Source organism: Chroicocephalus ridibundus, unplaced genomic scaffold, assembly GCF_963924245.1.
Source record: "Chroicocephalus ridibundus unplaced genomic scaffold, bChrRid1.1 SCAFFOLD_228, whole genome shotgun sequence".
In the NCBI taxonomy this organism is placed as follows: domain Eukaryota; kingdom Metazoa; phylum Chordata; class Aves; order Charadriiformes; family Laridae; genus Chroicocephalus; species Chroicocephalus ridibundus.
Genome location: NW_026961400.1, coordinates 169,213 through 194,163, shown reverse-complemented (window position 1 = coordinate 194,163; position 24,951 = coordinate 169,213). Strand labels below are relative to the sequence as shown.

Here is a 24,951-nt window from a genome sequence, read left to right as displayed (position 1 = left end):
AATTATTTATGCTTGTTTGGCCCCCAAATATCTCAGTTACACCTCTTTTCTCACAGGGCATGCATTGCTCTAATTAGCCTCAGTCAAGAGTAAACGGATGAAGCAAGAGGCAAACTTCACATTCATGCTGAATTTTAAGAACACTTATCTAATCAAACACATTAAAGTTTGTTTTTTGTTTTAATTTGAGAATACTGACTTGTGTTTTACTTAGTCAACAAGATGTTAGGCAAAAGTATTAAACAAAGAAACAACCAGGGAGGAAAGGCGGAACAAGCTGGCGCCCTGAGGTAGAAAGTTACTCCAGTGGTACACATACATCAAAAAGATATTATTTTTTGCAGTGTAATGACACAGAGGAAATGCTTTGCATTAGAATACAAGTAACTTCATGTGACTGGGAAACCAGATGAGTTTGTACTTTCACTTGAATCTAAGTGATGGTCCCTAACACATAATGCAGACTGAGTTAAGTTTTAATTTGATCCTCAAAAAATTTGCCAAATAATAGCAGCAGATACATATAAAGTATTTCTGGCTTTAAAATATTTGTATAACCACTTTCACTTACATTGATTTACAATGAAAAGAGGAAGGCATAATGTCTTACCATTCTTGTTAAAAATATTTTGCAATGCATTATCCAGCATGTGATAAGGCTGTGTTATTTAACTATACACACAAATCAACTGACAGAAATTGTTCAGTGTAATACATAATGACAGTAATATCATGTAAGGTTGTAGGGTAAAGAACTGTGGATTAGAAAAGTACATTGTTCTCTGGATCTGCCGGTACAAGTCTCAGTAAATTAGGCCAGCATATACATCAAAAAAGAATGACATGTTGATGCACAGCTCTTTATGCAACCTCAACGAAAAAATAACCCTATAAATCTGATGTCCTGTCCTATGTATGTTTTAATAATACAGTTACATATATATTTTCTTACTCCTTCAATAAACACGTTTGATTTTGTTGTAATATAAGTGTCAGGGAAAAAGCAAAAAACTCTTTGGATGACAGCCACAGGAACAACTGAAATCTTTCAAAACAAAATTTTACAGAACACTGCATCAAACAGATAGAAAGTATTGTAATAACTGTAATATTGTGGTAATCTCACTCATTTTAATGACTTATCTTGGAAGGCTAATGTGTAGTAAGATTTTCCTGAGGAAGTGTGAATATAATTTTACAGTTGTCAACTCAAAATTCAAGAGCAAGTAAAAATACATGCACGCTTTTAATTCTATTTGTTGCACAAATACAATGCATTTTACCACCTTAAATCATGTATGAAAATGTTTTCCAATAAAATAATTTTCACATACTGAAATGCACTGCACGAAGTGGGAGTGTTGATTCTGTAAATAACACTCTTAGTTGCAAGTCATCAGTCGATCAAGTTTGAAATGAGAATATGCAAGGTGACTGCTTTGAAGAGAATATGCAAGGTGACTGGCTGAAGAGATGGCAGGAGAGAACCACGTGGCCTTCCAGAGCACCACAGGGTGCTACGGGAGCTACACGACTCCCGTAGCATTCCCTTCCTCCAGCATCATCTCCACCCTGTCAGTACACTGCTATACTCAGAAAGTTAGGTTAAATTAGTCACACATTTGCTTTATTGACAAGATACAATAAAACAATTCGAGCCATCTGGAAAATCTGTTCCCTAACGACTCTTCTTCAACAACAGGCTATATAGTCACAAACTGCAGCTGTTTGTGGCATAAGGAACATGCCTATTTATGATGCGTGTTTTACAAAGTAAATAAAGAATCCATGCCTAAATCTCTGTGCAAAACTTGCTCTCTCAAAAGCAAGATTTTAGAATAAAAATACAATTACAGTACCCAATATTCTGGAGTGAAACTTCAGAAAATACCACTTAAAGCTGACCTTGCGTAAGACCACATAGTGAAAATAAAATTACAATACAACTTACAGCACAACAATAAGATTCAGATGAATTCAGTGGAGAAAACCAGAAACATTTCCTCTTCCAGTGTCACAATGTAAATCTTAGATCCCGAATTAAATTGATAGCTTTGCCACAGAATTCAGCAGAACAGTCATTTCATCTGTATTGCAATATTCTCTACATGTTGCCACTAGATGTTACGTCCAACCTTCAAGACCATGCAAAGCAGTCAAAGTCAAGTGTACTAACTTTCAGTCACACATACGTACATTACCTTTAACTTCATTTTCACTGTCGAGGACTATTTGAAATGAATCAGGAGCTAGTGCAAGACCTACATTCACCAGAAGGGACCTCTTTTTCCTCACATTATCCTTCTGCTTTCCCCTCTTAGCCTAGGTAAAGAAAAGAGCTATTTGTTATAAGGTTAATTTTTATTATATTCCTATTTATATATCTTATTTACTAAACATAACAGAGTATCTTATTTATTAAACATAACAGAACGCATATCATAGAAATTGGTACTACCAAAAAAATACCTACAGGAATTGTGTATCTTCATATATCTTACACAACATTCTGCAGTATTATTGTTGTTGAAAGTGACTGTAGAAATTTGGTTGATCTTGACATGCATACATCATAGATAACTGAATACAAAGTACTGTTCATGCTCCTCACGGATCTTTACAGTATATTCCTCAGTGTATAACCTGTCATTATGTTACACTTTCTTAAATAAAGGATAGTATTTATTTAGAAGCCAACAATAACGTACCCGTTATGCAATAACTAGGAATTGCTACAAAATGTAAAAAATTGCTAGTCCACTTAGAATTGTCTGAAGTCAGAGGAAGTGCAAGTGCTTTTTTTAAAAATAACATTTAAGCAGAAAAAGTTTGCATGTAAAAGTATTAAAACTAGACAAATAATCGTGACTTTACTTTTTCTTAATGATAGACATATCAACTCACCAGCAGCTTTCCAGTACTGATTTTAGGTTCAGTGAACACATCTTAATTTCTGTGAACATCCCAAAGTGGTGTAGAGATGAAATTTCTTTTAGCCAGCTAACAGTCAGTTGCCAATGTGCTTTTTGTTCAGGTACTGAGGCACCACAACAGAATTAGATGCAGCAGCTCTTCACAATGGCTACACTGTGACTTATTTAACTTCGTTTGTAAGCGTGACATAACACCGATTTATCTCAAAGCCAGCTAGGATATTTAGCTACCTTGCCACTGCTCCCCTCATTAATTAAAACACTGTTCCATGCAATGAAATCTCAATTGTTGACAATTATGAATAGGCTTCTTTTTTGCTGGTATTTTTTTCTAATTAATAACTTTCCCTCCTCTCCTCCCCCCCACCAAGAAATAAGCTTTGAACATAACTGGAACAAAAACCTCTACTGCAATCTTCAGAGCGTGAAGCAGCAGGACCACCATAGAGAGAATTCAGAGTTTTTCAAGGCAACCAACCAATGCCAATCTGCTGAAAGCAAGCTGATGCTAGCTCTTCTTAACAGCTGGCTTCCTCTGCCAGAATTTAATAAGCAAACCTATTTCAGCTACTGACCTTATTCTTCACAATTACCTGTTCAATCATCATTACTGCCCGATCCTCTAGACGCTCAGGTGACTTATACGGTATAGTGTGCAAACGAAGACGGTTAAAAGTCAATCTTAGATGTTCTTGATACTGCCCACTGTTGTTTAGATGTATGGCTTTTTGCAAGTGTTCCACAGCAGTCTCTATTCTTTCCTCATCTTCTTCAATACGAGCTATTTCCATGTGAACTTGGCAACGCAACAAAATCAACATGCTAAGGAATATGAATTTAAATGTAAACTGTTAAAATGAGGCAAACTAAAATTCTTAGACCTAAAAATTACCCAGAAGTGAAACTTAATTATTAAAAGTGACTCCAGTATGAAAATAGGTACTCCTTTTTTAACTTACTTGTCGCTTTCGTTTTCACTATCATGCCTTTTTAATGAAATTACTTAATGAAAATTTAAATGCATTTTACTTCCATTAACCCTGCACAAGAAAACAGAGCCATGAGGAAGCAATGCATCTTGCAGACATACTGATCTTTATGTATCACTCTTCTTCAGTACCACACTGAAGTTACCACTTAGGCAAATCAAGCAAAGAGATTTTCAAAAGTATTTATTAACTCCTAGAGAGAGCATGATGTACTGGATAACGGCCACTTTTGATAAAAGTTTACTCTCTATTCATAACATTTAAGTAGCACCTAATACTTCTATAAATCTAGCCCCGACTGTACTGGCTCACCACTGTTCAGGATTTGCACACTCCCTGCAGGCAGTGTCTCTGCCCAGGTGTTGCTGAAGGCACTCCACAAGACCAGCACATTTTCAGTGGAGACTGCACGTTCTCCAGGCCCAGGGACACTCCCTTCCCTATCCATCACCTGCCCCAGGGAGCTGTTCGTGACAGCTCTGAGCTCTATGTGAGACTTTAGATTATTTCCAGGAAGAAAAACAAAAAATTCAATAAATGAAAGCAATCTTATGAAAAATAGAACAGAAAGAAGAAAGTTCTTTGTCATGCCAAAGATCCAGTGTATGTCCACGTTAGAGCTAATCTGACTGAGCAAGTATCGTCCTTTTACTGCTGACCAAAATAGTGACAAATAATGCTACAACCAAACCAAAAATGAAGACAGGCAAATGAAGAGGGACAAGTGACTTCATTCAATCACTAGTGACAGTACCACCTCAGAGCTGAGGGTGAGTCTACTGGTTGTTAGAAATATACAGATAACAAAAGCCAAAACCCTAACCCTCCAAAAACCTAACCTGCAAGCTTTTAGAGAAGAATTGTCATTACTGACATTTTGTATAAATACCAAAGTCACATATGCTGATATTGCAGTCTTTATAATGAAAGCATAAGAAATACTTGAATAACAATATAGCAATACAATATAGGGTTTTTATACATGTGTATATCTGTTTCTCAGGCTTCTGCTTCCTCTTTATGCAAATAAAAAAATACATTTTAGAAAGACTGAAAATATATTCCTCGCCTTCCTCTGTAATACTTTTATCAGAAACCATCTTCTGTTCTGCTCAAACAACAGATTATATTCATTGTAACTAGCTCTACTACAAAAGTTATGATCTTTGTTCTTAGTAGTCAGCCTACACGTAAATCCAAACTTAACCAAGTACCACGTACTACGGTTTTCTTGTTCCGCTCAAATTAACAAAAGAGGTGGAGCTATTTAGGTGCTTAAGTACAGCATAACAGCAAAGAGAATACATCTAGAAAAACAATACATTTTCTTAATCAGTAGGTTTTTCAATTAAAAAGAAGTATCATCAAAGATACAAAAATAATATCTTCCAAGAAGTGTCCTATTTGATATGTAATACAGAAGCCATTTGTTTTTTTAAAAGTAATTTTTTAATTGTATGGTTTTAACCCACAAAAGCGATACTAATACAAGGATCTAACCACATTCCAACACATTTACGCATACTGCAGCTTTGGAATTTTCTCACATAATTTTGATTAACTACAGCATTTTTCAGTTCCTAACAAATTTCAATATTTGCTATAGGCCATTAAACAGTGTGATATTTTGCCTAAAAAGAACCTATATTTAAATGATTAACGGGGGAATACAGGCAATCACGGAATCACGGAATCACGGAATCTTCAGAGTTGGAAGGGACCTCTAGAGATCATCTAGTCCAACTCCCCTGCTAGAGCACGATTGCCTAAAGCACATCCCTCAGGACTGCATCCAGGCGGGGCTTGAGAATCTCCAGAGAAGGGGACTCCACACCCTCCCTGGGCAGCCTGTTCCAGGGCTCTGTCACCCTCACTGTAAAGAAGTTTTTCCGTGTATTTGAACGGAACTTCCTATGTTCTAGCTTGTGCCCATTGCCCCTTGTCCTGTCACTGGGAACCATTGAAAAGAGCCTGGCTCCGTCCTCCTTGAACCCACCCTTTAGATACTTGTAAACATTAATCAGGTCCCCCCTCAACCTTCTCTTCTCCAGGCTAAAGAGTCCCAGCTCTCTCAGCCTTTCCTCATAAGGGAGGTGCTCCAGTCCCATAATCATCTTGGTTGCCCTACGCTGGACTCGCTCCAGCAGTTCCCTGTCCCTCTTGAACTGGGGAGCCCAAAACTGGACACAGTACTCCAGTTGTGGCCTCACCAGTGCAGAGTAGAGGGGGAGAATGACCTCCCTCGACCTACTGGCCACAGTCTTCCCTATGCAGCCCAGGACTTGGCGACAAGGGCACACTGCTGGCTCATGGATAATTTGCTGTCTACCAGGACCCCCAGGTCCTTCTCCTCAGAGCTGCTTCCCAGCATGTCCGCCCCTAACATATACTGGTGTTTGGCATTCTTCCTTCCCAGGTGCAGGACCCTACACTTGCTTTTGTTGAACGTCATTTGGTTCTTCTCTGCCCAGCTCTCCAGCCTGTCCAGGTCACGCTGGATGGCAGCACGGCCCTCTGGAGTGTCGGCCACCCCTCCCAGCTTGGTATCATCAGCAAACTTGCTGAGGATACACTCTGTCCCCTCATCTAGGTCATTAATGAATATATTGAACAAAATTGGTCCAAGTATTGACCCCTGAGGGACACCACTCGTTACAGGCCTCCAACTGGACTCTGTGCCACTGATCACAACCCTCTGAGTTCTGTCACTCAGCCAGCTCTCGATCCACCTCACTGTCACCTCGTCTAGCCCATACTTCCTCAGCTTCCTAATGAGGATGTTATGGGAGACAGTGTCAAAAGCCTTGCTAAGGTCAAGGTAGATGACATCTACGGCTCTCCCCTCATCCAGCCAACCCGTTATAACATCATAGAAAGCTATCAGATTGGTCAGGCATGATTTGCCCTTGGTAAATCCATGCTGACCACTTCCAATAACTTCCTGTTCCTCTATGTGTTTGGAGACGACATCCAGAATGAGTCGCTCCATTACCTTCCCAGGGACAGAGGTGAGACTAACCGGCCTGTAGTTCCCTGGGTCCTCCTTCTTGCCTTTTTTGAAGATTGGAGTGATGTCAGCCTTTCTCCAGTCCTCAGGCACCTCTCCTGTTCCCCATGACCTTGCAAAGACAATGGAGAGCGGTCTAGTGATAACATCTGCCAGCTCTCTCAGCACTCGCGGGTGCATCCCGTCAGGGCCCATGGATTTATGAATGTCCAGCTTGGCCAGTGGTCTCTGACCCACTCCTCCTCAACTAAGGGAAAATCTTCCTCTCTCCAGACCTTCCCCCTTGCCTCCAGGGTATGGGATGCGTGAGGGACGGCTTTATCAGTGAAGAGCGAAGAAAAGAAGGCATTCAGTAACTCTGCCTTCTCTGTGTCTTCCACCACTAGGGCACCCGTCTCATTCATCAGTGGACCTATATTTTCCCTAGTTTTCCTTTTTCTGTTGATATACTGGAAAAATCTCTTCTTGTTGTCTTTAACTGCAGTGGCCAAGCTGAGTTCTGATTGAGCTTTGGCCCTTCTAATCTTCCCCCTGCATAGCTTTGTTATATCTTGATAATCCTCATAAGTTGCTAAGCCCCTTTTCCAGAGAATGTAAGCCTTCCTTTTTTTCCTGAGGTCCAGCCAAAGCTGGACCAATATGCAATATGCACATGCAATAAGCAATATGCAGCCCTTAATTTATTACAAGCTAGTGGAAAATTTTCAAAGACACTTGACATCGTAGAGATTGAGCTTTTAAATGAGTCTGATGCTCAGTCATCAGATCTTTCAAAGTAACAAATAAAAAAGAACAGAGTGTAGAAAGTTACCTGTCAATCTCTTCAAGGACATCAGCAACTGATATCAATGGCTTTCGCAGATGCTGATGCAAATTGTGTTGTAGTAGCGGTAAGCACAGATTCCACTGGGTTGTACAAACAACCTGAATCACATCAGGATCTCCCAATTGAACTGCGCGTTTTAAGGTTAACTCAAGATTTTTTATCAATTCCAGTTGAGCCTACACAAGTGAAAAATTAATTACCATATATTGCATTTAATGAACATGAATACTTACACATTCCTCCAAATTTTAATCTTAGGGCTGTTTCCAATAGAAAGAAGTGCCTCAGCCAGCAGACTTCAGAAACTTTTTTTTTAAAAATATTTTTTTTTTAAATAATTAATAATTTTTTTTTCAAGAGGCATTGATAAATAAGGAGTATTTCTTTTAGGCACTCCATGTTGCTACTACATATTTCAGACAGAAGTCTATCAGCTATTCCCCTTTCTTATGATAAACAGAAATTGATAATTGTGAAATATTTGTGAATTCAGAAGGCTTAGCGCTTTTTTTCTTTTATACTAAGCTACAAATGCAGTGTAGGAGAGGAAAACTAGAAATATTATGAATGGGATTTGCCATACGGGCAACTAAACTTGGTTCCTATTAAATCTAAAAGCAAATCCGTACCTAAGTAACAGACACCTGCTGATTATTTTCTTTTTAGAGGTCATGTGATTAAAAAAAAAAATCAAACAAAAAACCTCTCCAACTGCATACACTGTGGTAGGACTATTTAGAAATACCTAAATATTTAAATATCCTATTTTGTATTTAAGCAGTATTAGTAGTGTTTTATATTATGAGGGATTTGTGATTTTTTTTCAAAAGGTGAATGGAATTTCTGAATTCCAAAATGATAAAAGTCATAGATAGGAGTAAGTTTATGCACTAACACTATCAATTTCTAAGAAGCACATTCATACTTCCCATTTTAGGAACTTTAGGTGCCTCCAATAGCTACTCTAAATTGCTCGTTGTAGGCATCTGTCTAATCCCATTGATAATATTAACAATTTAGGCTTCTACTTTTCATGGTCTGATTATAACTGAGCCAACTGACTACAGAAATCTAAGAAAATCGTCCCCAGTGTGACAATTTATCAGCAATAATCTGCATTTCTCCAACACAAGAATTCGTATGAGATCGCCCATAACATGGAATAATAATTGAGTTGGACTCGATGATCCTTACGGGTCCCTTCCAACTCGAGATATTCTATGAAAACACCTCCCATAAATGTAACGTATGAAAACAAGAAGAGCGTTACTTTTGCATGCCTCAACACTACTATCTTTACTCCTGGAAAGTAGTACATTATGAACCTCTACAGTCAGACAGAAGACTTAAGGGAGAAACATTCAACTGTTGTTTATTTTTCCCTGTTTTCCTCTTGGCAGCCCAATAAGAAAGAATATAAAGTTTAAAAGAATTTCTTAATAGTACAGTGTAACTCAGACACATAAATCCAACGCAATTTTCCACAGTTAACAAATTAAAACTTTTGCTTTTCTCTCAAAGTTAATGGTAAAGAACATACCTCAACAACTCCTTTGGTGTAAGTCCCAATTTTAGTGCCAATTTTTTTTATTTCATATTCATATTCCAGGCATTCTATTTCAATAAGTTTCCCTTGCTCCTATGAAATATTAATATACCAAATACTAATTTTAATAATTATAAAGGAACACTATGAAGATTAAACCTATGCAATTACACTAATACAGCACTGTACTTTCTTACTGAAAATCCCACTGTACTAGGCTAATTAACTGAAACAAAAAAAAAAAGGGACCAGAGTTTGTTGTTTGAACAGCAGTCACTTCTTACTAAGCCAAAGCTGCAAAATAACAACTAGGATTTTTAAAATTGTTCATTGCCAGACTTTGCAATAAGAAAACCAGTGGACACTTGATTTTTCCTATACTGTAATTGGATTTCAGTTCTGGTAGATTCTTGCTCACTAATGTTATTAAAAAGGTAAATGGTTGGAATAAACAAGAGCCAGTCAAGACCAAAAGGATTCATCTTGATGGACAGTGCAACTTTTAAGTGAAAAAAGAGGTTAGATTTTTAACACCTCAGGAAAGATCTGGCTATTACATCATGCAAATTATACATATGGATCATCTAAGATACTTTGTATTCGGTTTCATATGGTGCAGCTGGGAAAGCCAGACAGCACCTCCTTTCATCCTTCATTATGAACTACTATCAAATCACTAAGCATGACCTTTGCTAATTTAACATCCCCATGACTGGAAAACAGATGAGATCTTGAAAAACACAGATGAATGCAGAACTGCCACTACCATGTAATGACAAATACATAGAGAGATGGAATCCGTGTTATGGCTGAGAAATCTGTCAGTACATGGCAAAATACAAGGAACTAGAACTCAATGTAGATGTCTCTCACTACAGCATGAAGAGGCCACTGCCAAAGCGACGCTGGGCAATCAGAAGATGGTCACCTCAAAGCCCACTAACTCTAAGGAGAAGGGATGGTTGAAATAGAAGGTGCCGCAGAAGGGATACCTGGTATTACTGCCTTATACAAATACTCAAACTAAATCCACGTGAATCTTTGATCTAGGGGATCTGAACACATGTTCCAGTGGAATGCTATGGAACTGTGTATGATTTTAGACTTGTGGGAAATTTTCAGAAAAAATGGGCCTGAAGCAGACACTTGGAATTCAAAAATTTCAGTGAGGATATGTAAAATTTACATTACAATTAACTCAGAGTAGAATCATTAGAATAGAAATTTGGAAATGCGTTTTGAAATTTGTTTGGCGGTATTTGTCACGTGTTTCCTTACATGCGCATTTCAGATAACTAAAAACTTACTCATGGGGCTCACAGCACAACCAGGCACTTTTTCATACATTTTTTTATCTGAAAAATATATTAATTTTTTGAATACGATGATGAACAGTTCTGTTTCTCAACGGGTGCACTTATTTCGGATGGGATAGAGTTAGTTTTCTTGGTGGCAGCCAGTGTGGGGCTATGTTTTGGATCTGTGCTGCAAACAGTGCTGCTAAAGCAGGGATGTGCTGGTTATTCCTGAGCAGCGCTTGCGCAGCACCAAGGGCTGTTCTGCTCCTCATCTCACCCCACCAGCAATGGGCTGGGGCTGCGGAGCAAGGTAGGAGGGGACACGGCCGGAACATTCCAGACACAGGATGTCCTGCTCAGCAATAAAACTGGGGGGCAAGGTTGAGGAGGGGAACACACATTGCTTGGGGACTGGCTGGGCATCAGTCAGTTGGTGGTGAGCAATTGTTTTCATTTACATCACTTATCTTTTCTTGGGTTTTATTTTTCTGTGGTTTTTTCCTCCTCTTTTACTTACATCATTACTATTATTATCGTTGTTGTTGTTGTTATTTCTTTTTAATTATTAAACTGTTTTTATCTCAACCCATGAGTTTTCTCACTTTCACCCTCTGAATTCTCTCCCCCATCCTACTGGAGGGGGACTGTGTGAGTGGCTGCATGGTGTTCAGTTGCCGGCTGGGGTTAAACCATGACAACAGGGAAGGAACAGAAAAAACAAATCTCAGAGCCAGCTGGACATAAGCATCAATACGGGCATACACATTGAAAGACCAGTTATTAGGGAGACCACAGAAAATTTTAATCTAAGAATACCCCTACAGTAACATTATAATAAAATTACAGAAGAGTAAAAATTATCAAATATTAGTAATAAAAAAATCAAATAATAGTTTGCTGGAAAATTAATCATTCCTACTAAAGGAAAATGGGAAATGTATAGGAATAAACACTATAAGGAAAGACTCAGGCAAATGAAAGGATTAGGGAGTGCAGTTTGTGGCGCAACGTCTCTGGATTTCTCACTCCAATGACAGAACTATACTGCTTTCCAGAAAAGGTCACAACTTTGGGGCTTTTTTTTGGAGAGCTTTTCTGAACTCCTGCTCCCATCAGTCCCCTAACTGCACTCCAGACAAATGCTCCGTTTTCTCCTATCAAAATTAGAATTCATACACTGTTTGGCAAGGTTGATATTTTACTCATAAAGACTAAAGTTGGTGAGTGTAACGTTAACTGCTTTTAGAGCTTACATCCTGGTGACCAGTTATAGTCTCAATGGGTAAACTGGTTAAATCTTCAAAACCTGCAGGCAGTATTTAACTTCCAGTCAAATTGTTCCACAGGTAACATTTTAAAAATATAGGCAAAAATTTATAGTCAACATTTATTTGCCAAAACTAACTGCACCCTATTCTACCTATAACTTACTTTCTGACCTTACATCTTCTCTCTAGTTTAGGAATCGATCACTTATCCAAGTAATTATTTATAGTAATGAATACACAAACAATACAGAGATGGACAGAAGATCCCAGAACTTCACTATTATTTTTAAAGTACAATTACATGGCGGGAAGAGGGGTGTAAAAAAATAAAATCAACTGTAATTAATATCAATACTTACAGTAATCCCAGCTCTCTTCAAATCAAGTATACAATCATATGCAAGCTTAATGCAGTTTGCTTTCATAGAAAAACGAGCTAGTTCCAGAATCAAAGGAATCCTTCAAAAAAATAGAAAAACATTGCTTCAGAGAATATGATATTGCTCTTTTATGGAATTAGAAAAACACTATATGAAAGTAGCTTTGTGCAGTATACCTGAAAACCTTGAAGTCATCTGAATATTAGAGGACATGTGATTATACTAGTAATCATAGATTAGTAGTGTAAAAAAGATTAAAGTTGGCTACATGAAAAATACAAAATTTCATCTGTTTATGGAAAATAATTAGTATACTTCTACTGTATTCTTGCACAAACTGTTCCTGAAGATCATAAAAAATACAGAACGAAATCTGTGCAGCACAAAGATGGGGAAATAACAAACAAAGATTGCAGGTAATTCTGTAAATACAATGCAGTCTGACACACAAAAAACAGTCAAATCCATCAGTCAATTATTTAGGAGCTAAGAACACAGAATGCACACACTAGGAGACTGTGTTCTCAATGTTTGGATCTCTGTAAGTAACCAAATGAGCATAGCGTACTGTCTGGGATAGAAGTAAAGAGATACCTGAATATCGTGAAAGAAAACTGATTGACCTTAACAAGTAAAAATGTAGTATTACTTCTATATGTAACTGCTATGATATAAGTACCGGAATAGAGAGTTCAGTTTAATCTGCATTTCAAAATTATGTTGAAGAATTGGGAAGGGCCCCAAGAAATGCTATAAATAAACTAAAGTCTGAAAAGCGGTTGTCAATTCTACAACCTTTTAAAAATCTCATGTTATCAACAAGAAAGGGTTATTGAAAGATTTAATCATGTTATATAAACAGATACATGGAAGATGATACTTAAGCTTGGGTACTTTAATAAAGCCTAACAGGACCTTTGTCTTGTTTAAGATGACCTAAGCGTTAACACAACACAAACTGTTATAACGAAGTACAAGTTCACTCTCTTCAAGGTCAACGGGAATTTTGACAGACTTCAGTGGAAGCAGGATCAGCTTCAGCATCAACTTTCATGGGGCTACGACAAGTAAAACTCACTTCATACTGAGAACAGATGCTGGAGGCACATCGTATTGTCTCAAGAGTACGTATACAGAATTCAGATTTGCGGTAGCATCGCTTGGAAATTCATTTGTGTCCCACTGCCTGCAATATATTAGGAATTCATCATAATTTTTCACAAGAAATGTTATTGCATTAAAAATTTGAAGTAACTCTCCTAACTTTAGAACGGATGGCTCCTAGTCCAACGTACCAGTGGGATACCTGGATTTTGAAATACCAAAGAAAAAAACTTCTAAAAACAAAGTCAACAAAAGCTACTTCAGTAGGCCAAGCAAGTTACTCAGAGACAGCTAGATATGAAGCAAAAAGAACTTTCCAGCATAAGAATTAATATTTCAGATGGTAAATTTTATTCCAGAAGCAGAGAGAAACAGTGTGCACAACTTTCCTATAATGTCAACATGAATTAATCCACTACGAAAATAATTAATACCTTTAAAATGCAGAAGTGCTGAGACATTGAAAAAAAAATTTGATTTTGTTATGAAGTCTAATTTTCAAAACTGTTTTATGCCTTCAAAATTTAAAAAGTTTAAACAGTATTATGCTTCCCACCCTTGCGATTCATGCGTTATATTTTAGGTGTGATTTCCCCACTTGATCTTTACTCTCTTATACACTATTTGTGCACCAAACCACAATTTATTGGATACAAAAATGTCTTTCAGTCTCTTAAATTCTTTCACCTCAGAATATCTGTACTATACAGTATTCCCTACATTCCCAAAGAACTATCTCACTTTTTAGCTGAGGCTGTTCTCTAGGCAGGCCTGACAGTTACTACCCAAACTGTCACTATGGTTTTCCTTTTAAGAAACTAATACTTGCGTAATACCAAGCATCAAAGTACAAGTGGAAGGATACATTTTTAATACTTACAATTTTAACATCTGCATTTTATAAATAATTGAAAAATGGATGGAATTTTCTATTTCCTTCTCTACCTGGGAAACATCCATTAGTTTGTGATATACCTATAAAACAAAAATTTCATTATTAATTGACTAAATACGCAAACTAAGGACAGACACTCAACACAGCTAAAATAAAGCAGGTTTGTTGACTGTAGGCTTTTTCATGGACTTTAAGGGCAGTGAAGGCTACTACGATAATCTGTGTTGTTCTGCATAGATACCACAAAGTTCACCTAGTAGAGCTATACTAATCTTCACATAGCAAGGACCAGAACTATAAGCAGAAATCTAAACGTGCAACTAACATCTGAGTCAGAATTCTAATTAATGCATTTTTAATAACACCTTTTGATAGCATTCATTCTGAAATCACCTCATCCAGCTTTGAGAAATGAGCCCTATGCAAATTTACCTGTAACTATAAATTATATATAACAAAAAATATTATGAAGAAATTACAATAAACTGTAGTTACTTCAATTTAACTGTAGCATTACACATTAAATGTGCACATCATTCCTTCTGACTCTCTCACACTGACTGCCCGTAGCAATCAATACCCATTACTAAAGCTGTACCGAAGAGTAAGTTTTGCAGGACTGAAGTATGCTGTTAGTAAAGCGCTCAGCAGTGTGGATCATACTTGTGTAGCCCTGCTGAGGCACACAGCCCAAATGAAATTTTAGAACTACTTTATTCTTCTGTTTAAGGCCGTGGTCAAATAGCTTTGCTCAACATTGCCTCTAAAAAATACAAAAGTCATTCTGACCTTGCCTAAATGTTTTTGCTTCATTAATATTGCACCTCTGAAAGTTTGTATACTGAACCGCAATCTGTTGGATACAAAAATGTCTTTCAGTCTCTTAAATTCTTTCACCTCAGAATATCTGTACTACGCAGGATTCCCTACATTCCCAAAGAACTACCTCACTTTTTAGCTGAGGCTTGGTTCTCTTAATTCAAATGTTAGAGAACTTTATATTCTAAACATACGCTCTTGAAATGCAGGGATTGGGAGTAGACAGAAAAAGACAACAGATGTTGTAGCAGAATGAAAGAAAATATGACTGCATGCAACTTCCAAGTTTTATTTGCCTATTTCTGCTTTTGCCACATTCATCTTCACCCTCTTATTTCCCAAATTAAGGGCTTGTAAGAAATGTGAACTATTGTCATATGCTCCGATTCCCAGAACTATTTATAGGGTTCAAGTTGGGTCATTTAAGTATTTATCAGCATGAGAAAATTGAACAGAGATGGTAAATATGCCCTCAATGGCATAAGGCAGGTTAAGTTGCACCCACTACACCTTCTGTGTTAATAGTCATTATTCCCAAACAGAATTTTTAGCATTAGCTACAGTTGTCTTGATGATATTATGTTGTATTAAAATAACACAGAGCAGCAGGGGACTCTTTAGCTCATAGTACCAAAAATATACAAATTGTAAAAATTTCTGCATATCTACTGTATCATTTGGTAGCTCAAAAAATTTAAATTAAGGAAACAACACATTTAACAATTATATCTGTGACCTTATTAAATGTAGAGAAAGCTCCTGTCTTATGGGAGTTTAAAATATTTTACAGCATTACCATTAGAGAAAATATTTGAGCATATTTATCTGGAACATTTTCCTTAATAAAGCTTGTTGCAGCAGATGAAAACTCTTTTGCTTCTTTCAGTTTTGAAGCATCAAGGAAGCACTCGAGTAAATTTCTGCAGATCAAATAAATATTTGTATTAAATATTTATTAATGCTTTCTAAAATAATTCTCATTTATATTTTTTCAAGAGACTCCTTACATCCAAGGTACCACTCCTAAATGCAGTACAAGCAATTAGTGCTATAAAGCATTGACTCAACATGAAAGAGATCCTCTGTGTCTTTTTTTTTCTTCCAGAGATATACATCTGTTAACATACATTTAATGCAGATTGCAAAAATAATCTTGGAAAAGGAGACTTTTGTGAAAACTTTTCTCAACAGGACACCTGGAATTAAGATGATTAATTATTTGAAGTTGCATGAGAAAAACATTTCCGTGAGATGTATTCTAAGACTCTCTCTTAACTACTAGAAAGGCTAGTATTTCAAAGCCATCTAGCAAACGAAAACTATTTATGTTGGGAACTGCAACATATAGACTGGATTTTCAATATTTTATCTCATTTAACTGAAAAAGAGCCTGTGATTCCATGAAATAAATTAACAACAATAATAAAAATTACTCAAAATATAAATACAAATGTAAGAAAAAAATAAATGCTACCATTAGTTTCATAACACAAACACATTGTGTGCACTTGCTAGTTCCCCCCAATACCTCAGCAAGAGTATGTTTATTATAAAAAAACTGCATGCATGGTATTCCAGATAACCTTTACCATACCCTTTGGAATGTTTTGTTACTTAATTTTTTTATATCCCTCCAGTTTCAGCTTATAAAGAAAACGCTACAGAGCAATAAACCATCAGCCACAGACCACAGAAACAGAAATGTTCACAAAGAGAAAGGAAAAAACTGTGGCAGAAGCATAACAGGAACTGGAAATGGTCTGTAGAACAGCAGACAAAAACATCTCCGAGAAAAGGCTGTCTGACCTTGAAAAATTACATGGACAGTCTTCATTTTGCACATAAAACTGTTTCTCTCAGTAGAGATATCTCAAGGTTTATGCTCCAGCTTTACTCAGGAAATGTATGAGTAGTAATACATTGATATTGATACACCATTTATTACCAATTATTTTCAAATAATTGTAATAATGCAAATGTGTATAACAGTACCGGTAGCACACTGGGTTGATTGTAGGGTTTTTTTGACTTACATTTTAATCTTGCTTAGGCAAAAAAACATTCAGTTCAGTTCTAAAACTAAAATTACCACCAACAAATAAATTTACTAGCAGAATCAGGTACTATAAAAATATCTGCCTTCTAACTTTCGGTATTCCTTACAATCTTTAAATTAAAAGATGAGAGCTGAGACTCAATGCCGCCTTTGCCTCAGTCTTCACTAGAAAGGTCTCCCAGGCCTTGTGTCTGGTGAAAGCATTCAAAAAATTCAGTAAAGCAGATCTACAGAAGAGGACCTGGGGTCCTGGTGAACAGCCACCTGACCAGCAGCGAGCTCTGAACCAAAGGCGCCCAACAGCATCCTGGTCTATACCAAAAGGAGCACACGTAGATCACGGAGGCACGTCACCGAGAAGATGGATCCAGGCTCTTTACTAAGGCACATGGCAGGAAGACAAGTGACAACAGGTGTACATTGAAATAAAAGAGCTTCATAGTGGTAATAAAGAAAAACTTTCTCCCCCTGAAGACAGTCGAGCAGAGCTGCTAAGCTCAAGAGAGGCTGTGTGGTCTCCATCCTTGATGGCTTCCAGACCTGAGGAGATAAAATCCTGAGCCTGACCCCAAAACTGATCTGGCTTGGAACATGAGGTTGGATTACCCACCCTAGGAGGTCCCTTCCCACCTGAATTGCCTTGCAATCTTAAGGTATATGCTATATCTCCAGATAGGATAAGTTATGTTTCTTTACCTGAAGAAAATAGTTCTTAAAGAAAATGGGAGTTTGTCTTTCTCCTCACTTAAAAGGACTGCACGTAAGCACCACTCAAACACTACGTCCAAAATGACTGATACTTCAGATCAGACCTAGGGCCTAACTGGCTCTGCCGCTAAAATTTTAACCTCAAAGTAAATATTAAAATGAAGCACCTTTTATGTTAAGTGTACATTTATATATCTTTTAACAGTTACGAATTAAGCTTTCCACAATCACAGAATCACGGAATCGTCAGAGTTGGAAGGGACCTCTAGAGATCATCTAGTCCAACTCCCCTGCTAGAGCACGATTGCCTAAAGCACATCCCTCAGGACTGCATCCAGGCGGGTCTTGAAAATCTCCAGAGAAGGGGACTCCACAACCTCCCTGGGCAGCCTGTTCCAGGGCTCTGTCACCCTCACTGTAAAGAAGTTTTTCCGTGTATTTGAACGGAACTTCCTATGTTCTAGCTTGTGCCCATTGCCCCTTGTCCTGTCACTGGGAACCATTGAAAAGAGCCTGGCTCCGTCCTCCTTGAACCCACCCTTTAGATACTTGTAAATATTAATCAGGTCCCCCCTCAACCTTCTCTTCTCCAGGCTAAAGAGTCCCAGCTCTTTCAGCCTTTCCTCATAAGGGAGGTGCTCCAGTCCCATAATCATCTTGGTTGCCCTACGCTGGACTCGCTCCAGCAGTTCCCTGTCCCTCTTGAACTGGGGAGCCCAAAACTGGACACAGTACTCCAGTTGTGGCCTCACCAGTGCAGAGTAGAGGGGAAGAATGACCTCCCTCGACCTACTGGCCACAGTCTTCCCTATGCAGCCCAGGATGCCATTGGCCTTCTTGGCGACAAGGGCACACTGCTGGCTCATGGATAATTTGCTGTCTACCGGGACCCCCAGGTCCTTCTCCTCAGAGCTGCTTCCCAGCATGTCCGCCCCTAACAATAACAATAAATGCCCGTACAGTGTTACCAATGAGATATACTTTATTAAAGACTACCTCAGGTGGCAGCCACACGTACAAGGGGACTACAAAATGCCCGTGTGAGAAAAATATAATTAAACTTACATCATGAGTTCTGCTCTCCATTCATTGTCTTGGTCTTCAGTTTGGTTTAACGCTTTAACAATCTGAGAAAGGCTGGGAATAAGACAACAGCGGAATCCAGGCTTAAGATATGGCCTCACAAGTTGCCAATAAAGAACTGAGGCATTATATACCAAAAAATAATATCTGAAAAACAAAAATCAAGAACTTAGTATTTCATGGTCTTAGATAAACATAAAATTATAGAGTATTTTAAGACACTTCTAAGAAGCAAAACTGGAACTTTGTCTATGTGTTTAGATAAGAACCAATCCTGACTAAGAACTGAGAACACAAGTACAGCACAAGAGGAATGCAATAACTCTTGCAAATATTCTCTACCCAGTAATTAACCACTTAAAATAAGCTAACATGGTGCTCTCCTACTGAGCGTAAATATAAAAGTGGAAGAAATTCTCAGGTATCTACCAGCCTTAAATAGGTTGATTCATCCCATCTGTTTAAGACTGTTCAGTATTCCTATATTGTTGCAGCATGGACAGCAGTTATAGAAGTACAGTAACAAAACAGAAGGAAAATCCACAAAAGAAAAAAAAAAAAACCAACCAAAAAAAACCAACCAAAAAACACAACTCCAGACTACCCAGTGAAAAAGTGAGACAAACAACTATGAAAACCTAACTCAGTAACATTTCCTGAGATTTAAAGAGTTAATCCTTCCACTAGGGCCTACCTTCGGTCATGGGTGGCAAAATCTATTGCCTTCATGAAAAACAGCACAAACTTTTCAAACTCTTCCTAGAACAGAACAACAGAATTGTTGATGCAATCTGAACATGGCTTTTATAAACCAGTACATTTTTCCTATTTCAAAACACTCACATCTCATAATTTTTATTTTCAGACCAATCTCAAATAAAACATGCTGCCATAATAAGTTGCTGCCATAGAAACAGAATAACTAAAAATTGGTGGCATTGCCCATCACTATGTTTTCCTGATGTCAAATTTTAAGACTATGTTTTCAATTTCTTTCACTTCTGCCAAACTTTAATTATCATGACTGAAATTTTCCAAAACTGCAAAGCTGCATATTCAGCAGATAAATCTCAGAAACATCCAAGAGCAAAGCCAGGGAAAAAAGCAATATTGGTTTGTCCTATTAAAATACTTGAGGTATTATTTTCTTCAGAAAAGCTCCAGCAAGAATTTGCCGACTGAATGGTGTGTCAGGCATGCTCTTTGTCATTAAAGCACCTGGGAAGCAGCTTTCAGAGGAGGACACCAAGTTGAACACAATCCAGTGGCACGCCCTTGCCGCAAACATGGCCAACGGTGTCCTGGGCTGCCTTGCGAGGAGTGCTGGAGCAGGTCGAGGGAGGGGACCCTCCCCCTCTGCTCAGCACTGGTGAGGCCACACCTGGAGTGCTGTGCCCAGCGCTGGGCTCCCCGGTACCAGAGAGACACAGACACTGCAGAGAGAGTCCAACAAAGAGGATGAAGGGACTGGAGCACCTCTCATATGAGGAAAGGCTGACAGAGCCGGGACTGTTTAGCCTGGAGAAGGCGGCTCAGGGGGGATCTCATTAGTAAGTACAAATACCTGAACGGAGGATGTAAAGAAGATGGATGGGTCATAAAAAGGGATTTTTGAAAGCCTAAGAGAAAGATGCAGTGGAAATGGCAAAGCAGAGGTGGGACTGGATGGGCAGGAAGGGGATGACACCAGAGGTCTCTCTATAATGAGACAGAACAGAGTAACTGAAAACTCCAAGAGAGCTGGGACTGATTTACTGGACTCTGGGACTGGCATAAGAAGGCTACTGAGCAATGAGTGGGAACCGCCTAGATAAAGAGAAAACTAGAATTAAGAGTCTGAGATGTATTAGATACTAAAGCAGAAAAGTTGCACTTGGCCTATAAGCATCTTAATCAGCCAACAAGGATTCCTTGGGATGGAAACCAAAATAAGGACAAATTTATGTTTTCTAAATGAATGATGATTACTAGTCATACAGCATGAGATGATGTGCCACTCCTATTTCCATAAATGAACACAGCAGTGGAAAAAACTTTACAACTGATACAAAGTGTATCTTAAAAGAACATTTAGAACACACGGCACAGGGGAACCAAGTCTGGATTGCGCATACTGGGATGGTTCTTAACTTCTAAAAAGTTAGCAAGAGTCAAGAGGAAAACAGAAAAATTTGGCTGAGATTTAGAAAACATCACCGAATAGTCTGTTTAATTTAGCAGTATAAAAGGCTAACTGGACATTAGAGAATATTTTTCAAATGTGTACAAAGTTCTAAAGGGACCACTGACCAGCTGTTCTGCACATGCGCTAAGAGAAAGCAGAGGTAGTACAGATAACATCATAGGGAAAGGATTCCAGCTTGAAAGCTAATTCAAACACATTACTCAAAGAAACTACAGCAATATCTGCCAGGAAAACTTGTAAACACAAACATTAAGGCCATTTTAGGGGCTGAGATATCACTGACAAATTGGCAAAGCTGACTGACCACAGTATGAGGACAAGTGAAATACTAAATACAGAAACAGATCCCGCTCCATTTTCAGTTCAGCAGGAGGTAAAAACTGCTCATTGTGTACGAACACGGTTATCACCAAATGTTAACACACAGAAGCTTTTAGAAGCAGAAGCATCCTGCTGAGTGGCTACCAGAAAGCTTCATCTTTCACTTCAAAAAGCCACATCCAATGTAGTACGTGCAAAGGTTCCTGTGGTGGAAGCACATTGCCACACAAGAGAAACAAACTGTACAGCCTTTCCGAGGGTGCCTTTAGTCCTCCATTTCCCACGATTCTGCAAAATGCTTACTGTGATCCTGAACAAAACCGGTAATTGTTTTACCAGTTTTACATTTGGTCTGAAAGTATCATATTGATGTAAAAAGTGAAAAGGCTTACTTTAAAACAATCAACCGTCTGAAAAATTTTGCAAGCATTCTTTTTTCCTCCTCAAAGTATTGCAATATTAGTCTAATTCAGCTGTTAAATTTTGTTTACTCCCAATATATTTTCCTTTGATTTTTCCCACAGTCATGATTACCCTTGTGTATTTTAAATGACTGAAAGCAATGCATAAAAACCTAGGAAGAAATACTCTTAAAAATTGGCTTATTATAATCATAGAATCATAGAATCTTCATGGTTGGAAAGGACCTTTGAGATCATCGAGTCCAACCATACACACACCAAAAAAAAAAAAAAAAAAGCAACCTTCATAATTTCTCACCAAATTATCTGTGGAGAGTGGAGTGTGCAACTGGCCTTGGCACAAATACGCTCTGCCAAGAAACTGGTTCACAGGAAATCTTCCTTTAAAATACATCTGTAGACAGTCACTGCTCATTTCCAGATATCCCAGCTAAGACCAAAAAAAGCATTTTGATATTTAAAAAATACAAGATACTTAATTAAGAATTGTTAGTTTTTAAGAACGCATGCCTACTCAAAGTGCAACATCCAACTGTACACCAGTATGCAAACAATATTCCATAAAGCCGCATATAAGATCTGGTACGATTTCCTAAAATTTAAAGCTAGACTTTTGTCATTACAAATGTATAGAAAAATAGCTCCTTTATTTAACAAAGCTCCTGAGTCAGTCAGTCATAGAACCCCTTACAGTATACAAAAAAATGTTTCCTTTTTTAATAGCCATTGTTAACATAAAAGCAAAATTCTTAGTAGAAAGTCTTTTTAAAAGGACAGATATTAGCCCGCAGAATTTTGTATGGATGCCAGTGCTGCACCTCAATTTTCAGACAACAGATAGAATTTGAGTGGCTTGCAGCCTGGAAACAAAAACTTTATTAGAAACTCTGCTTGAAATCAAATCACTTGTGTCAATGGATTGAAAATTAAAAAATACTTCAAAATTAAGAACCTCTACCACGTTTTATAGAAGTCAGCTCAGTTAGCACAATCTTTCATAATTCAGCATGCCGCCTCTTCTTCTTTTGCCCAGTAGGGACTGTTCACAAACACATTTTTTTCAGTCATAACCAAGTTGCTAACATTAAGTTTTCCATAATGAGAAAACACAGGCATGTCAACTATTTTATACTACTACGGTATACCTTGCACATTTTGGTCTAATTACAAACTTCAGAAACCACAGTTTGCTGACTGATTATAAAGAAGTGATAATTTAGAGGCCGAGCCTTAACTGAAAATGCATCCTTAAAAAATTGCTCTCCAAAAACAGAAGCGTGAAATATTTTTCACAGGTACTTCTAGGAGTATTTTTAAGTAATAACTTTAACAACTGTAAATACAACGTGTCATATAAATGTTTTTATTCACTACAGATAAACTGCCTGAATTACAAACCTGAAATGCCTGTTCAGCACATAAAACATATAAGTCGGTGCTGAAGTTATCTGATGAGTCAAGTGCAGATTTTCCCTGACTGGCTGATTTGATCAACTCATAAGCATTCTTCAAAGCCTGAACATCTGAAATAAAAAAGGAATAAAGCTCGTATCAGATAATTTATGCTTCAAGGTGGACTGACAGACATGATTGCGTTACTGCAAATCAACTGTATGGCACCCTATTTAGCCTTTACAGAAATAAATTAAGGAAAATTATGTCAAACAAATGTTGTTCAAAGTCAGCCACAGTTGTAAGATGAAGAATTAACAACTCTCTGGGGATTTAAAATCACTAACGTTAGCACACAAGAAAGTGAACTACTTAGACGGCCTGATTCGCAGTGCCCTGAACTCAACAGCACTCTTTCTGCTGACAGAGATTTGATCCTCAAAGCTTTTGTATGAAGTAACCCTGACTGGAAGAAAACTAGAATAAATTAAGACCACATAGCAGTTACTTCTTTTCACAGCTGAGAAGCACATTTAAAGCATTCAGAGACAGAACAAGTTTTCTATAGATTCAGAAACAAAACAAGATCAAATCGTTTTCGCATTCAAAGCGCGATCTTTATTGCACTTATTTTAGCGAGGGGCGGCACTCCGCGGCCCGGCCCGCCCTTACCGCGGCGGCTCTGCGCGGCCCACAGCCGCTCCCTCACGGACGGATCCATCCCGCCGCCCGCACCGCGGCAGCCGCGGGGGCTGCGGGGGCCTTTTCCAACGGGGCCTCCCGAGACCTTCCCCTGCGGACGGGAGACGGGCTGCGGAGGGTGTCTCGGGCCCCCTTCTCCGCCGCCGCCCTCCTTCGCCGCCGCCCGGCTGCCGTTACCGCCGCGCGCGTATCCCGGCAGCGCTCCCACAACAGCCCCGCCGCCCCCCCGGCGGAGGGACCGATGGCCCCGCCCCGGTACGGGATGGCGGCCCGAGTCCAGCGAGAACGAGAGACAGCACAGGCCTCAAACCAGTCACGGGTTTGCTCCGCAGGCACTGACTGTTCTATCGTAATCGCTTCCCGTCTCCTCCGTGCTCTGGTGTCCAGAGTCAAACGCCTCGTTTCACGCACTACAAGTTTATCCTTCTCAGAGGGGCTCTTCTGTGGTGCATTTTTTTAACATGTAAGAGAGAGAACAAAAATGGTTTCCTGTAACGTTTTCTCGCCTTTCTTCCTGCTCTGCGCCCAGTACCTCGGGAGCCTCAGGCCAAGTGCCCTCCCCGTGTGGCGGATGCCGCCCTGTGTGTGGCTCTGAGGAGGCTAGACATGTCCTGTTTAAGCCCACGCTGCACGGTAACATAAAGCCATGAACGCACATAATATGAGAAACCAAGGGGAGAAACAAAATTTCTAGGCAGCAAAGAGATTTAGACAAACTGGAAGTAGTATTATCTATAGATGCTATGCATCTTATTCTTTTTGTTTAGAAATTGATCACAAACCGGTAACTCCTATTAAATTATTTCCATTATTAATTCTCTGAATAAGAGCTTAAAACAAACTATTTGGATTTTAATTTGTGTCATATGTTCCTAGAAAGCGCTCATAACTGGAGAAGTAAATCTACTGAGGAGTGAAGTATTTTAGGGAGAGCAGGGGACAGCAGATCATAAAGAAACACCCAATGACACAATGCATCTGTTGGTTGTGCTGTCACTACTTATTGCCAAAAAAATA

The 24,951-nt window shown here is 38.6% G+C and overlaps 1 protein-coding gene across 1 annotated transcript in view; it reads right to left on the bottom strand.

Moving 5' to 3' along the window:
* The window catches only part of LOC134509396 (cilia- and flagella-associated protein 46-like), a gene marked incomplete at its 3' end in the record, with an annotated part of 48,368 nt that extends 24,224 nt beyond the window's left edge, over positions 1–24,144 (bottom strand). The window contains exons 1-13 of the mRNA XM_063321905.1: positions 23,905–24,144; positions 23,239–23,363; positions 22,139–22,270; positions 19,607–19,671; positions 18,895–19,059; positions 15,862–15,985; positions 14,232–14,326; positions 13,326–13,433; positions 12,227–12,326; positions 9,296–9,394; positions 7,741–7,931; positions 3,527–3,755; positions 2,202–2,322 (exon numbers count right to left, since the gene is read on the bottom strand). Of these exons, the coding sequence (XP_063177975.1) occupies positions 2,202–2,322; positions 3,527–3,755; positions 7,741–7,931; positions 9,296–9,394; positions 12,227–12,326; positions 13,326–13,433; positions 14,232–14,326; positions 15,862–15,985; positions 18,895–19,059; positions 19,607–19,671; positions 22,139–22,270; positions 23,239–23,363; positions 23,905–23,953 (1,603 nt within the window). The remainder of the gene's footprint in view (positions 1–2,201; positions 2,323–3,526; positions 3,756–7,740; positions 7,932–9,295; positions 9,395–12,226; positions 12,327–13,325; positions 13,434–14,231; positions 14,327–15,861; positions 15,986–18,894; positions 19,060–19,606; positions 19,672–22,138; positions 22,271–23,238; positions 23,364–23,904) is intronic.
* Between the last annotated feature and the right edge of the window lie 807 nt (positions 24,145–24,951).